The sequence below is a fragment of the Harpia harpyja genome, chromosome 13, assembly GCF_026419915.1.
Source record: "Harpia harpyja isolate bHarHar1 chromosome 13, bHarHar1 primary haplotype, whole genome shotgun sequence".
NCBI classification, from domain to species: domain Eukaryota; kingdom Metazoa; phylum Chordata; class Aves; order Accipitriformes; family Accipitridae; genus Harpia; species Harpia harpyja.
Window position 1 is genome coordinate 30891447 of NC_068952.1, and position 16205 is coordinate 30907651.

Below are 16205 nucleotides of genomic sequence, written 5' to 3' on the forward strand. Positions count from 1 at the left end.
AAGATCACTAGTTCAAGTGATGAATTTTGCATTATGGAAAACAGACCTGCAAGAACGATCAAGGAGTTTTGGGGTGGGTTTTTTTAAATACTATTTTTCAATGTCTTAAGTGGGTGCAATGTATAGCCAGCTACTTTCACCAGTAATATACTGTGAATTAGGTTTGTTCTGAGGATCTACACCATCACCTCAATCAAAGTTTCCCAGTCATGCAGTAAATATTTAACTTCTCCATCATCTTATTCTCTACTTCTGGTTTTGGAATCTGTGTCTAGCTATTAGTTTCCTTGATGAAACAAACAATATTCAGATTTGTACTGAAAATCTCATTTTTGTCTTGCACCGATGCAGACAAGGAGTGCATGTGGCTCCAAAATAAATTAAAAAAAAAAAATCAAAACATCTAACTTAGACTTCACCTTTAGGGTAAAACAGAAGCACTTTCCTGTTGTTGTCTGGTAAATTTGACCTCTCCAGATCAGATTTAATCCTGAGAAGTTTCTAAGTTTCTGAAATCAGCAAGTTTCCGGTTGGAAACTATGCAATGTGTAATACAAAGGTATTAATTCAGCTGTTGGTGTGCCTGCCAATCCGGATCCTGAAGCAGACTTCAAACCTCAATGTCCCTTGATGAATGAGGAAATTATCTAAAGAAAAATTCTTATCATGCAGCACATGAAGATTGGGGGGAATGTTCATTTCGTAGCCTTTACTACTTGGCACTGTATTGCTTTTAGTATGCAGTAGCCATATAGTTTGTACAGTTCAGAATGCCAAGGCATAGTATCACAAACTATGAGAATTTAGTAAGAAATACAACGTGCTGTGTTTTATTAAAATTAATGCTTGGCTATAAAAACTCAAGTTCTCTTTTCTGTAGCACTAACTCATTTTCAATAAAGAGTAAAGAACAGACCATATTTTTTCTGTCCATTATAGAACAGTTCTCATTAATCTGCACTCCAACTCCATTCTATTTTATGGCAGAAATTCTTTGACCTTGAGGAGGAGAGCGCATGCTTTCTTAAAGAACAGAAGAACACTTCACTTCCCAAATTAAATCGTAACAAATATATGGTGACTGATGGAGCTGCATACATTGGTAAGTAAGTAACCACATCTCAAGAAATTCTAGTTTCTAGCCAAAAGCCTGAAATAACACCCATTTGTAAACGAGGAATCTACAGCTGATATGCTTAAGTTAAAATAATAGTTCATTTCTTTGGGAACCTAGATGAAAACTGAGCTTTGAGCCTCTTCTCATTTAAAAATTCTTTTTTTTTTAATCTATGAATCAGTTTTGCAAAAGCAAGATTCTTTCAGTATTTAAAAACAGACTGAAAACACAAATACAACACACGTTACGAAGTAGGAATAAATTGGATTATTAACATAAGCTCTTGTTTCTGCAATCCAATGAAGATGGACTGTTCTCCATTTCCTCCCATGTTACTACTAAAGCTGTGGTCAATCCTGGTAAAAACTGTATAAATGCCTTTCATCCTCATCTTCTGAAGTCTTATTCCATTTACTCTAATGACATTTCAGACACACTCCTAATATTAGGTACGTATCTAACTGGTATTTTGGGTTGAAGGTGCATTTAAGTAAAGTCGCTGTATGGCTCCTAGCAAAAGTTCATTATCAGTCAAATGCTCACTGAATGCAGTCTAAAAACTACCTTTAAAAAAAAAAAAAATCTAGCTGCTTGAGCTGTGTGAGCTGCAGGATCAAGAAACTGCTACTGAATTAAAAAGTAACTCATCAGATTTTATAAAGTAAAGAGAGAAAGCATGCATTCTAGTATGCTGCAGCTTGATGCTTTAGTTGCTTACTTCCTCACCCTGACTTACTGCAAAGGGCTTAAAGCCAGTGATTGCAGAGGCAGTGAGGGAGGGCAGAAGCTGCAACCCAGAAGCATGCCCATGCACACGTGAAGAATGGAAAATCCCAAGTAGTGTAGACATACAACCACGAGCTACTCTGAAAAGCTCACCTTGATGGGCTCTGAACACAGACACCTCCCTTAACCTATCCAAATCTTATTTTTCACTTCAAATAGTGTAGCTTATTCTTCTCTTGTCTCCCAAATGTTTTATGAGCCCCCCGCCCCCCAATAATTTTTTTACTCCATTTAAAATTTCTTCCACCAGCCAGATCAAATTTCAGTAACGTGTAACTTATCTACACAGCATGGACTTTTAGCCAAGTTGTTTTTTTTCTTTCCTATTGTCCTAACATCCTTAGACTTATATAAATCAAAAAAAGAAATAATCAAAGCTGTGTGAAAGTAACATGAATGCAAGTTAGGGACCCAATTATCTTTTACTTGAAAGCACAGGAAGAAATGTCCCTTATTATGAGGCTTCAATTTACCATCCTTGACAATTTTAGAATTCTTAACACTTCCTGCTGAAATGATGCTGAAAGAAAGGGTATTTCTTGGATACCTTCCTGTTTTTTGTATGTTCATATGTTGTTTTAAAAGATGACCTCTAGTAAGAGCATTTTTTCTCCAAAATACTGCATGTGTTATGAATGTACAACTTAAATAGTTACTAGTTCTAGTGAAATAAAAATAACTGAAACACTTGGTTTACCTGTTTTCCATTAATCCAATTACCCTCTTTGCCTTGCGATCAGCAGGATTTGAAATGCTCATTCATTATCTTAGATTTCAACAAAGGTGGTAATAACTGGCATAAAGCAGTAAAACCTGTTTTTCTTTCCTGAAATAGTATCTATCAATGGGTAACCTGTAAAAGATCCATTGGTTTGGCTCAGCATTATGGAGCAACCCCTCTCCATCCCATCTACTTTAAATTGTTTATAGAGCCAAAAAATATCTTCATTCTGGGCACTGAGAAGGCTGATGAGGAAAGTAAATGGAGTAATAACACAATATATGCAAAAGGAAGAGCAAGTTAGTTTTGAATAAATAAAAGAACCTGTTTTCACTTATGAAGGATTAGAGCTGCTGAACTTCCAGAAATTATCTGCGCTACACACTGGTATGTAATGGGAGTTTTTTCTTTCCTGCTAGCATAGAAAACTTATTTCCGTCTCTGCCCAGGTAGGCACTGGGGAAAACAATACTCTACCACACTGGATTGCCTTTAGGGAGATCGCCTTTTTGTTTGGTTTTGGGGTGGGTTTTTTTTTTTTTTTTTCTAATGTTAGAAACTCATTGTATATTCCTGCCTTTACTTGTAGGTAATTTTGATTGGGTAGGAAATGCTTTTACGCAGAATGCTGGAGCTGGCCTTGTTATCAACCAAGCAGACGCGGGGAACAGCACAAGCATCATTAAGCAACTCAAGGCTGTTTTTGAAAGGGACTGGTATTCACATTATGCCAAAAGTTTACAGCCAACAAAAATCCCAAACTGCTTTAATCACAAACTTAATAAAGCAACATCAAATAAGACTGCCATGAGCAATGTGAATTAGAAAGACTATTTTACTGTTTAGTATGGCAATGAAGAATTACGTTGGGGTGTAGCTCTCTTTCATATTTACAGACAAAAGACTTAAAGAAAAAGCAAAAAAACCCGTTTGGTTTGGGGGGGTGTTTTTAGGAAAAAGCACACTTATATAAAAACTGTCTAAACTATATTCTCTATATTGAATTATTTAAGACTTACAAGTTTGCTACTTCTGACACTGAATGTCATTTCTGCTTCCATGTTAATTTTAATGTTCTGTGTTTGAATTTAACAGCATGTGTCAATTTTTCTGTTTCAGTTTTAGGACTTCCCCTAATTGCCATCCTGGCTAGAACGAACCTTGAGGCAAAACCAAGATTCAAGCTATGAAATGGCATTCTAAGATCAGTTATTATTGACATACAAGTAGATGGTAGGTTTACTGTATTAGAAAACATAAAGGAATAAGCAAACTTTCACACATATAAATCCTTCCCTTTAAATAAATACCCAGTCATGCAAATACTTCCTAGTTTTGACCATTCAGTTTGAGTATCACTCTTCCATGTCTTTTAACTAGCCTTAAAATACATCAGAGTTACATGACTGATAATTCATTCATCTCCTAAAAGTATGAGGAGGTTTTGAGGGATTGGGGTTGACCTCAAATTTGTCATAATCCTTAAAGCCTCTCAGATAAATGGATTTTTTTATCAAAATAATGTGGATTCCTTTCAACATAAGAGTTATTTCCAATTATACATGTTTCATCTAACAATGAAAATCTTTGGATTAATAGCAAAGGCCTAGCACTGATTTTTCTTTTTTTTTTTTTTTTTTTTGTAATCTTAAGAAAATTTCTTCCCCAAGTTAAATATTTATCAAGTGCAAGTCAGCAGTTGCATGATGACTCACTATCAAACCAATGCATACATAAAAATCAAATACTGCTTTTTAGGAAGGTCAAGGGTCATGCAAAATCATGCAATAATTGTTGTTAAATGATCATATAGTCATTTTGTTTGATTTTACACCTGGAAGTGTTTTCTTTCCTAACTTTCACTTAAAAAAAAATTGTGAAATGGCATTTTTTGTTAAAATGTCATCCATATAGGCGACTACATCAGCACAAACAGAAACGTGATGCCTTCATTTAGGCCACAGTTTCAGTTGGTGTTAATAGCGTGCCTCTAAAAACACAACTCAGTTGCACCAAGAAGCAACTGTTCTGTAAAAGTGTGACTTTGCTCTTTAAAAAAATAGATATAAATGTTTGATGACAGATTTTTCTCCAGAGCTGTAATAGCTTAGTTTCATAATAAAAATGTTTCATTACTATCCCTCTGCTTCTGTTGAAGAAATACAGCCATGAAAGCAAACTGTGCTCTGCATTTTGTTAAATATTCACAGAACTTTTTCCAAAATGCAGACTTTTCTCACCTGGCTGTATGTTACTGAAGGCACACTTCGAAAGCAGTGGACAAAAAGGGAAGGAAAACCAGTCATGTCCCAATGTACTATTTTAATCTTAAGAACAAGTTAAAAACCCACCTTGACTTTCAAAACACAGGTTTCATTCAGAAAGTTAAAAAAAAAGTTCAAATTTATTTTAAAGTAAGCACAGGTGAGGAAATTCTAATAAGGTAACATATGCACAACTTCAAATTGCCAGCTAGAGACACACCACAAAACGAGTTATGACCACAAAAGGCACACTTTTGACAAAGAATGTTTGTCTCTTTTGCAATTGCCAAGATTTACATCATCTTACTGAAAATGACATAACAAATTTTTAAAGTTATCAACTTTTACAGAAAGGATTCTGCACAACTCTAATGCTTATTAACATTTTCTATTATTCAGATAAATACATGCCATTTATTAGCCTCCACACACACACAGAGAAAAGCATATATTCTGACATTCATATAGGAAACATATCTAAAAAGTTTCCTGAGTTGCTATGAAGGAAAAAGATCTTTGTGAAGAGAAATTTCTGTATTTTCTTCCTTCTGTATATAATTTAGAATATGTATAGCAAGTATGGGAGAGAGATCCCCAGCACTTAATTTACTTGTTGGGGTTTTTTTGTTTAAGAAATAAATACTAGCCCAGATTAATTTCTGGTGAAAAATTCAGCCAAGTTATACCACCGATGAATTTAGTCTTATGAATCAAAGCTAAAAAAACCCCAAACCAACCAAACAAAATCCCCACATTTTTAAAAGCTGATTGAGATATTTGTAAAGCTTCTGAGGTCCCCACAGATGGGTGATCTTGAGATAAACTTAATACCAAGTCCTTACATAAGATACAAAAACCCCAAGCAAACAAAAAAACCCCACTGTCCAGAGTTGTTAATTGTTGTAGCACCTGATGGCAATAATATACAAGAATGAATCAATGATTTTTTTCCCTCTGAATACTAGAAACATGTGAAAAGTTTTTTAAATGACATCTTGTACAAATAATGGAGGATCTGAGTGGAACAGAAATTTGTCAGATGATAGAGCTAAGCTGTCTGTTTACAAAGCAGGATTTAGTGATGAAATCAGACTGTGGAGTTACCACCGACCTTCCATTTAGTATACCAAATGAATGATTCAGATGTAGTAGTTTTACCAGACAAATCCTAGGGAAATACAATCAAGAATAATAACCAGATCCATTAGTTGTTTACAAATGCATTCTTACTGGCTTAATAAACAAATTCTGGTGCTTCAGTGACCCCCCCCCCAAAAGAGCTGATATGTAAAAGTACATTTTAAAAGTGGCAGTATGTTCTGTTTTTATGAATGGAAGAGTTCGGGGTTTTTTGAACAACTTTTAATGCAAAATAGCAACCAGCCATCCTACAACCAGACTGACAGACTTGAGTTTCATTTGGTATAAAGTATGGATTGATATTTTAGTAACTGTTTAGAATGGCAGCAGCTCCAAAGTAGTACAGAAGGCTTTGGTCTGTTACATTCACCAAAAGACAAAGTGCATCCTTGGACTTCAGCAAGCAGGAAATTAAAAATACCAGATTCTTTTTTGAGGCTGTTTAAGGTGATTATACCCAATTATTTTTGGGGGGTTTGCACTGTTCCTGTTTAACTAGATTTGCCACAGCAGCCTCGATTCTGGCTTCAGATCCTTCTACCGATGTAAATAAATCTGGAGCAAATCCATTACAGTGATTTCACATTGGTTTAGCAGGGATCAGAATCTAGACCAGTTTCATCTTCCTTTAGCTCTCCTGAGTATCACCATTGCACAGGCTATTTCCAAACTTAAGAAAGAGGGATTTGCATTCAGTGGTTTCTCACAGGCATAATCCAAAAGATGCACTTTATCTAAGCCCCTTCTAACTGGCATTGGTAACTCTGTCATATTAAAGGCAATTTCCTAAACAGAACGGCTTTATTCTTAAAGAATATAGACTGTAATTGTTGTTTGCTGCAAACATTTACTAGTGCCTTATTCATACAAGCTTTTGTTTAACTGTTCCTCATGTGAAGTCCTGCTAAAGATCTTGTATCTAGCTAGTACTGAGGCATACAGCGAACTTCCTAAGTAAGACTACATATTGTGATATTTACAGGTTAGTACCTAAAACTAGAGTCACAAAAAGACAAAAAATGAATGAAAGATGTTGGTCCAAACCAAAAGCACATCTAATCCTGAGCATTTTTAGCCAAGCCCAGTTCTAGAACCAAATTTCACAAATTATTCCTGTCTTCATTATCAACTAATCCACAACACAGCTGAATTATTTGTCCTGCCAAGGTGTAAAAATAAATAAAATCTGAATTCCCCCAACACCTGGCTGATATCAAAAGCATAACCACAAAAATTCCTGTAGCCACAGGGTGAAGAACACAACACAGTGGCCACTTTACAAATCTCACATGTAAGTCTCAAGCTGCTTTGGGCCAGCTACCACTTTTTTCTGCCTGAAGCATGAACTAGTATCCACAACTACTCTCACCTTCTCTTTGAAGACCAGAAAAGCATGGATTGTGTGCCACAGCACAACCACCACAGCTGTACCCTGAAAGGAACTAAATTTTTGTCCAGTTTTTTCCTGCTCACCTTTTTCTGAAAAGAAAAAGAAAAAAAAAAAGCATCTTTGAACTGACTTTGAGGCTGTGCTGTACAAAGTTTTACACAATACAGGGCCAAGTGTTCCTTCCGGTAAATCCAGGCTCTGCAGGTCGTTCAGAGGAGAGCTTGCTAAACCAGTAAAAAAGCCTCAGAATGCTATTTTTAAGACATACTCATTATTTGCTATACTACTAGCTACCTAAATTCTGCTACTTTGTTGAGTTTTGCATACATAAAAACTGAACAACTAAGCTCTGTGTGAACGTTACCTGCCATTTAACCCTAATCTAAGGAGAAATCCAGACAAAGAATTTATAGGGGTTTTTTTGTGACTTTAGTGTGTACTTACTGAAAATAGCAGAGACTTTCTCATCAAGATGGTAAAGACATCAGCTGGCTATTCCAGTTCTTCAAACTGAAGTCCTTTATCCCCATCTTGAATATCATGCACTTGACTCCTGAGAATGGCCTTATAGAGCATGCTAAGTTATCTTAAAACCATTTTGGACTTCAACATTAACTCTTCATTTTAATACAAAAATACTGGCTACATGTATAGTATGTTTCCAGATGGTAATTTCTGGCACTGTGGTTTTTCTTCCACTCTTATCCTTTCTCTACATATATATTCATGTTTTTTTAATCACTGTTAATCCAATTCAATCTATGTAAAAATCAGAATGAATCCTTGGTATATTTAAAATTCACAACGACACCTCCTGAGTTGAAGGCACCAGTAAACATATTCCACTTTTGACACTGCAGAGTATAGTAGCTCAACTGATACTGTAGGGTGATTGCTTTTCTTAGCTGTAGTTTTTCTCTTTAATTACTGCTGGATGTTATTTATGAATTTCTCAGTGTTGAATCAGGTTGTTCTTGCATCATCACTTTGCACAAATGCCTTAGAAGCTTGCCAAACTAGCATGTAAAAGAGACCTTGTTCAAAATAGTTTAGACAAGAAAAGAACTCATGTGCTTTACACTCTGTGGATGCTGAAGTCATCAGATAAACTCCAGTCTTATAATACAGTGGAGCTTTCTATTGCACCTCCTATTTGGATTAGTCCTGCAAGGGCTTCAAAGAAAAAGTCTGCGAGAATTGTGTGTTTGAATTATGTTGAGATCAGGAATTTACAGAGAATCTGAATGAAGAATCCAGCTGTATTGAGTGATTCACCACAGTAACTTAAATTGGGTTTTCATGAAAACACATTTCTATTCCATATCCATATGCTACAACTGCATTAACACTCTAAGGTTAGGTTTTCCCTAAAATTCAAAATACAGGTAGGACAAAAATCAAGCTACTGCGGCCTATTTCTGAAAACCTTGTTAAAATTAGATTTTAAGAGTGCGATTCAATTCTGGCTGCAAATTATTCTGCTATAATCAATGGAGTCAGCCCTATTTTGTTCACAACAAATTCTACACTGCAATTTTACAGGAAGACCCAATAAATCTTTTTAATCCTGTAAAATGAACATGATAATTTTCCCTTTAAGAACAGAAATAAAGTTGATGGCTGGATTCAGGCTACAGAACAGAACAAAATATAACAAAATGGCTGACAACTGTAGCACTCCAGAGGATTATTTTGCGCTCCTTCATGTTGCATGGCCACAAACGTGAATAATACAAATTACATGTATCATGATGGTGTTGCATGAACACACAGTGGGCACTGCGTCTCACACAGTAATATCCGTCCCTCCTGCAACAGCATAAAATTAGAGTAGGGAGGAAGGAGTGAAAATAGCTACAGTGGCAAACCAACTTGAATCAGAGCGAGTTAAAGGACTGGGTGCTGGCCTAAAAGCTCTGGGCTATGTTCTCATTTTGTTCCTTTCCCTGCAAAATCCTGTATTTCTCTTCTTCATATGAGTGAACTCCCATGATTGTTTTCAGAATGAGGAGGGAACCTCTAACAATTACAAACTTATGCTTAACAGAAAGAAATCAGCATGAATAAAAGCTCATCAATTTCTACGTAGTAGGTACTGAGTAGTAAAGCAGTATTTGAAATGGGGCTCTTCCTTGCACATTAGAAGTTTCTAGTGCTATATAAGCAAGGATTTACAACATAGCACACACCTGCAAATTTCACATCATATGCAGCACTTGCATGTGTTCTCTCAATATACAAATATAGTCAAGTCAGACAGATACCGTTCTCAACTACTAATAAACTGGTGAAAACTAAGCAGAAGTATCAGGCAATCAACTTTAACAAATTAATCACACTCAAATGAAAAAAAGTATTTCCCCCCAAAAGTGCTAACTATATAAAGTTCATAAATGACTTAGAAGCTGGAATTATTTCCAAAAGTAACTTTGAGGTACTTAATGGGGATTTTACTGGGGAAGGAATGTTTATGTTAAAGATTAAAGGCATGCACCATTACATAGCATTGTCTAAGCAAGACAGCATATAACACCTAAAGTAAGAAGCTCTTCAAATGGAAGTGTGTGGAACATTTTATTGACTGACTTGCTAACAAGTGTTTTCAAGTGGATTTGCTCAGTGTTCAATTACTCCACATTATTCCTTATTTGTATTTCTTCAAATGACACTGTACCTGTATTTGATATTTTTCTTGAAACTTGACAGCAAAGCAGGATGTTTCTGGAAGTGACAGCTGCTTCTTTCTAAAGGTCAGAGGGCTATTCTCCTAATCTCACTTGTCCTCTCAGTGTCTAATACTTCTTAGCAACCCAGTCCAGGTTTTTACTTGTCATTGCCTGAGGAGCAAAGGAAACAAAATATTTTTAGTTACCTGCTGCTTCTGAAAACTGCTGGCTGCTCAACATCCTTCTGCCCTTTGAGAGATCACTCACCTAATGCGATACTAGAGAAAACATAATAAAGGAGGTCAAACACATAATTCCAAGTGCCTCACATAATTCTTCACCTGGAGAGACACATATGCAAAATCTGGAAGAAGAGATTGAGGGGCAGGGGAAGAACGTTTGGCAAACTTTAAACGAGGTAGAGGTTCTTCTGGTGATATAAATACCTCTTATGGTGGCCTCATTTTATTCTAATGTAAACCATTCTTTACCATACAACCAGATTTGTAATGACCAAAATGTGCAGCTAACTTTAGCATGAAAAGGTGAGAGGTCAAATGCCCCTTGTCTTTAGGAATTGAATTAATTTCTTCACTTTGTAAGAGGGGTGGAAAAGGCAGGTAAAAATGGAAAATGCACTGCCTCTCTCTTCAAGGAATAGCCCAGTTTGCTACTAGAAATAGAGCTGATAAGGTTTCTAAAAAAAGCAAAGATCTTACACGTCCAACTTCTATTAATTCTCAGAAGGTCGTGCATGCCTGTGGGAACTTGGGGCTCACAGCTTAGTACCAACTTCTTTCTTGCAAACTGTCAGGCTTCTCAGGAGAGTTCCTCTTCCTCCTTCTCACTATACTCAAGACAGCTGTGACATCTGCTTTTAACAATCTCTAGATTCTTCAAAGACTCTTCCAAACTAGATTTTAAGAGTTTTCCCTGTGGAAAGAAAAGATGAATTGCAGATTCAGTGAGGAACCCAAAGAACCCAGTACAAGTATTAAAACGCATAAGAAATCAGGATCAAAACCAGAACGCATTCTCATTTTTGCCAACATTTAAAAAAATAAATGAGAATTGGAAGAAGAATGAGAGGCTAATGCAGTACCTCAGATTAATGAAGTTGAAATTTATAAATCAGAACGCTGTTACATTTGTGGACTGTCCCCACATCTAAACTGCTGCTCTTAATATGACAGAGATGCAGTGAAGAATCTGTGAACCAGTAGCTTTGATATGTTGTACAAAGGTTTCAGCATTCAAAGTCTTATGTCCATCTATGGATGTATACCACTTAAAAGGTAGGCAAGAAAATGGGGTTCTGTGTATATTTATACAGACCCTACTGCCAAATAGTCATTAAAAAAATAGTCACTTCTCACAGCATTTATGTCTTCAGATGTCACCACAGAGATCTTAGTGGCAGAAAAGCAACATCTGTGGCAGCAAGCAAGCCAACTAAAATAAACTGTAAGCCCATTTTCCAAGTGCCAGTTGATACAATAAAAGCATTCAGATGCCCCCATATCCATCTCGGAATCTGATAAAAGGACATTTGGACTCTAAATGCAGAGCTGAGGCTCCACACACACATACGCACAGAGACACATCCTCAAAGGAAAATGAGTATCTGTGCCACAGGAGCTTAGGACATCTCTAGTACAATGACTTGTTCCACTGTTGTCAGTCTTACTTAAGAGTAGGACAGGAAATAGTACAGCTCTTTCTGGAAAGGGCCACACATCCTTTACTAGAAAATAGGAACATGCACACATTAAGAGACTCAGAATAACAAACTACAAAAGTAAACTCCTGGCCGCAGCACAGAAGTACATTAATGTAACAGTTTCTGATAGCACATACCAAAGCCATCTACTTGCCTTTTCAGTCCCACATTACATGTGTGCCAAAGCTCACTTTTTTAAAAAACAAAGGGCAATGCTTCTCTCTGAACTAAACATTCCAGAGAGAATTATACTTTTTTTTTTTTTAAACAGAGGGAACAGCAACCACTGCCCCAATTCTCTCTTCCCTTTCCTCACTACCCTTTTTCATTGGCAAATGTTTCCATTATCTCCCCCTCTGCCTCTTGCCTTTTTCCTTTTTAAGCTACTTCCTACATGCTGTTTCTGAATCCCTTGCTGCTTTGTACACAGGGATGAATCCCTGCAACTTGCATCGTTGGTGCTGTAACATCCTACAAGGTTACTTCCACTAGCTTTCCCTGAAGTGCTCAGAAGAAGGACATACATGCACATGTTGTTTAAAGACATACAAATTACTGTGTATGAAGACAAGGGGAGTCAGGGCAAAAGCAGAATGCAGGCACTACTGGAAAAATACCTGGACGGGGAAAGGGTTTTAAGTCATGCTCCTCAATCCGATTTCGCCTTGGCACACCCAAAACCTGTATCAGGATCTAGAGCCCAATTTTGCAAACCTTGCACAACTAACACAAGCCTTGCCTCCAGGTATTTTGTTTGCTGTTGTCCTGGAGTCACATGCCAGGTTAACCTGCCAAGCTAGGCAATAATAAGCAAGTCAAAACCACAGACAACTTCAAGCCACATGACCTCAATTTTACCCTCCAGGTGGCATTCGGCCACAGAGGGGGTCTAATCTGGGTACTGTTATCTTGTGACAGTTAAGATGGTCCAAGCTCACCATCATATATAACACCACCACCTTCAAAAGAGTAAATGAAGAAAGAAGACATCTCTGCAAACATGTTTTAAATTTCCAAGTGTGACTTTAGCACTGCATTGTATTTCCCTACACAGTCTAAAAGTAGCAGGAGTCCTTTGTAAAGTTTGCAGAGCAAAAAGGATATGTACTATGTAAGTTTACTACTATACCTCTTCTGATGGAATAAAGTATCAAATAGCAAAATCTGTCTAAACTTATTTTGAAAACTGCATGGCCAGCTTATGCAGTAGCTAGATATGTGGCAAGGTTGCAGTGTTACTCTCTAAGGAGAATACAATAAATATGCTTATATATTTTGTTCAATTCAAGCACTGCATAGTCTCCAAGTTCTACTATGAGAAGTATGGATAACTTCTCATTATCCTTCCCATTTCAAAACACAGTATTTATCACAGATGTGTACAATACAGCAGCATAGCTTAGGCCTGTTATATAGGTCAGTATCTGCAATGCACACAAGAACATAGTTTGCCACTGCAAAAGCAAGTGGCTGCAAAATCTATTTTGGATAATCCAATTTATATTTGAGGAAATCAATGTGTGGTCATTTCTAGAACTGTGAATATAAGGCAACTGCTGCATGCTTGTATATTTGATGAGTTTTATTATACTATATCCTTATATGAATGCCTATGCAGTGTAAATGCTTTAATATAAGATACTGAATGTTTTGGGGGGTTTTCTTTGTTTTTTTGGTTTTTTGGTTGTTTTTTTTTTACACATTATTTTCTAAATGATGCTACATTTTACTGCATGTTTATCCATTTTTTGTGTTGGTACAAAGTGCAAGCAGGAAGACACATGATTTTAGTAACTTACACAGCAGCTATTCAAATCCATTATAAAAACATGTTCTTATGTAAAGACTTTTAATTTGGCAAGAAACATGCTTCCTTTAGACCATGGGCTTGGTTCACAGCAATACCTGTGTAATTAATGTTTACTTACTAAAAAAAAAAAAAAAAAAACAAAAATAAAATCACTGAGTCTGTACATGGGGCTATTGACTCTGCTGCAAACCACTATGTCAGTGTGTTTTGATAACTTTGAAAATACAACTCATCTACATTTACTAGGAAAACAGATGGCCTGTTCTAATTCAAGTTGAAAAATAGTGCTCCAATTGAAAAAGTCCAAAACTGAGCAGCTATTGTGTTTGGTGCTGCAGGATGACAATGTAGCAATCTTTTTTTTTTTTCTTTAAACAATAATTTCTCATACCTTAATACAATGAGTTCATGTTACTTGATTGTGAACTGGCCCCACTGTTTTACAGTGTTACTATAAGTAACCAAAGTTCAACGTATTAACAGAATTGAGCAGATTCATTCTTTTGGAAGAAAAAAGAAAAAAAGAGGCTGACTTTGGGTTTACTGCGGTTTTGGAGAGGTGGCTTGGTACAGAGTGTTGCCGCTGTACCAGTGCATTTTAAACGTAAGGAAATAACTGGCTGATGGCTAAGACAACATTGTCAGTGGTAGTATCTTATACTGCTGGAAACTAAGTCACCAATGCTATAACACTAAATCAAGGAAGTAATGCATTAGTTTAAAGCTATGTAAATATTTATTTTAATGCTGCAGCATCATAGCTATCACTTTTCACTGCTTTGATATCCAAGGATTCCTAGTACTACACGAATGTATTTCATCTGCTTCATTTTTTAGTTTCAGTACTTTCATTCAAAGCAAAGTAACTCCTATTTCTTTGTACTGCACTGAAATAAAAGAATCTTGTTTCAGTACATAATGCTTTTCTTACTCTTTCTAGTCTGTCTCTGCCAGTGTTTGTTTCTATGAGCACTGAATCATAGATATTAGCCCCTAGCTCCCAGTCTTCTGTACATACACAAACCAAAGGCATATCCAGCAACACAGACTACCTGGTGCCTCCAACTAAGGCTCTGCAAAGTCTGAGCAGCACTGGCACTGAGTTACTGTGAGCATCTAGCAAACTTCACAGCTATTGGAACATGGGTCTTCTGTACCCCTGTTTTAGGCTTCAGACACATTAAGCTTAAATCCAACTTTTAGGCACATCAGTCTCTACATTGCTCAGGCTGTATCCATGCTGCACATTCACATTAAACAGACTCTCAGGCTATAAAGCAGTCTTGCTGACTATAGAAATAAATAAAATGGGGACATGGTACAAGCTTGAACAGTACCTAGTATCATTCAAATTATTTGTTAGCATAGTTGTCCTTCACACTGGCCCACAACAACTAGCACTCTCACAGACAGTGCCCAGGTGCAGAACTATGGGGCAATTTATCTTGGTAACTGTCTTCAGTACAGTCTGGCCACAGCTACCCTGTGGAAAAAGACGAAAAGGACAGGCTAGGCACTTCGATGTCAATCACGCTGTGTCACTTAGCTGTACAGCCAAGGAACTGCTCCTGGTTTCTTTTGTTGTTTAGATGCAACTACTCACACCCCTAAAATTGTCACACTCCAAATCTGAACCTTAGCAGCAAGTCTTGGTCAGACAAAAGCACAGCGTTCTCCAGGATACCGTTTACCTGTGAACACTCAAACCCAGCAGGGAACTCCATCCATCTCTGCATTTCCAATTCTTCCCTGACTGAACAGGACCAATCGCTATTGGAAACGCTGTCCTATTATTCAGACCAGAAAAAACAGTATTTATCACAGTAGATCCTGTAATATTAGAAAAAAAGCTAAATGAAAATAAAAGACAGAGAGCTTACCAGTGTCTGTTCAGTTCTAGAAGAAATAATTGAAAACTGTCTAATCTGAGCTCTTCCAAAATCAAGGCCATAAAGCCTCACTCTGCACTTCAAGCTCCAACCTTTTCTTGAGGTTGTAGGCAGGAGGCAAAGTAGAAATGTGGCAGAAAAGAACATTTTATGTACGGTAATAAAATTGAAGCACCTGAGACCTGACTAATCCGGTGGCCTTCTGCAATGGAATGTCTGCATCAGTGGACACAGGAGGAACTACGGGATGTCATCTACCTGGACTTCTGTAAGGCCCTTGATATGGTCCTCCACAACATTCTTGCCACTAAACTGGAGAGATACAGGTTTGATGGATGACTGTTAGATGGATAAGGAATTGCTGGATGGTTATGTCCAAAAAGTTAATAATCCAACTCCATATCCAAGTGGAAACCAGTAATGAGTGATGTCACTCAAGGGTCTGTACTGGGACCAGTACTATTTAATATCTTCATCAACATAGACAGTGGGATTGAGTGCACCCTCAGCAAGTTTGCAGATGACACCAAGCTGAGAGGTGCAGGTGATTTGCTTGAGGGAAGGGAGGCCACATCCAGAGGTACCCTGGCAGGCTTGAGGAGTGGGCCCATGCAAACCTCATGAAGTTCAACAAGGCCAAGTGCAAGGCACTGCATCTGGGTCGGGGCAATCCCCAAGACCAAAGCAGACTGGGGGATGAAT

At 37.2% G+C, this 16205-nt stretch overlaps 1 protein-coding gene and 2 long non-coding RNA genes across 6 annotated transcripts in view; 1 reads left to right on the plus strand and 2 right to left on the minus strand.

Moving 5' to 3' along the window:
* The window catches only part of PLD5 (phospholipase D family member 5), a 203845-nt gene extending 196338 nt beyond the window's left edge, over window positions 1-7507 (plus strand). For all 4 annotated transcript variants that reach the window (XM_052806205.1, XM_052806206.1, XM_052806207.1 and 1 more), the window contains 2 exons: window positions 988-1102; window positions 3214-7507. In XM_052806205.1, the coding sequence (XP_052662165.1) occupies window positions 988-1102; window positions 3214-3449 (351 nt within the window). In that variant the 3' untranslated portion in view covers window positions 3450-7507. The remainder of the gene's footprint in view (window positions 1-987; window positions 1103-3213) is intronic.
* On the minus strand, window positions 5010-10445 carry LOC128150205 (uncharacterized). The gene is made up of 2 exons (XR_008237970.1): window positions 10352-10445; window positions 5010-10255 (listed from the first exon to the last, which is right to left on the minus strand). It is a non-coding gene; the product is annotated as an uncharacterized LOC128150205 (long non-coding RNA).
* Window positions 10446-10943: 498 nt separating this feature from the next.
* On the minus strand, window positions 10944-15913 carry LOC128150206 (uncharacterized). Its single transcript, XR_008237971.1, has 4 exons — window positions 15495-15913; window positions 15306-15401; window positions 14952-15097; window positions 10944-11017 (listed from the first exon to the last, which is right to left on the minus strand). It is a non-coding gene; the product is annotated as an uncharacterized LOC128150206 (long non-coding RNA).
* Window positions 15914-16205: the final 292 nt, after the last annotated feature.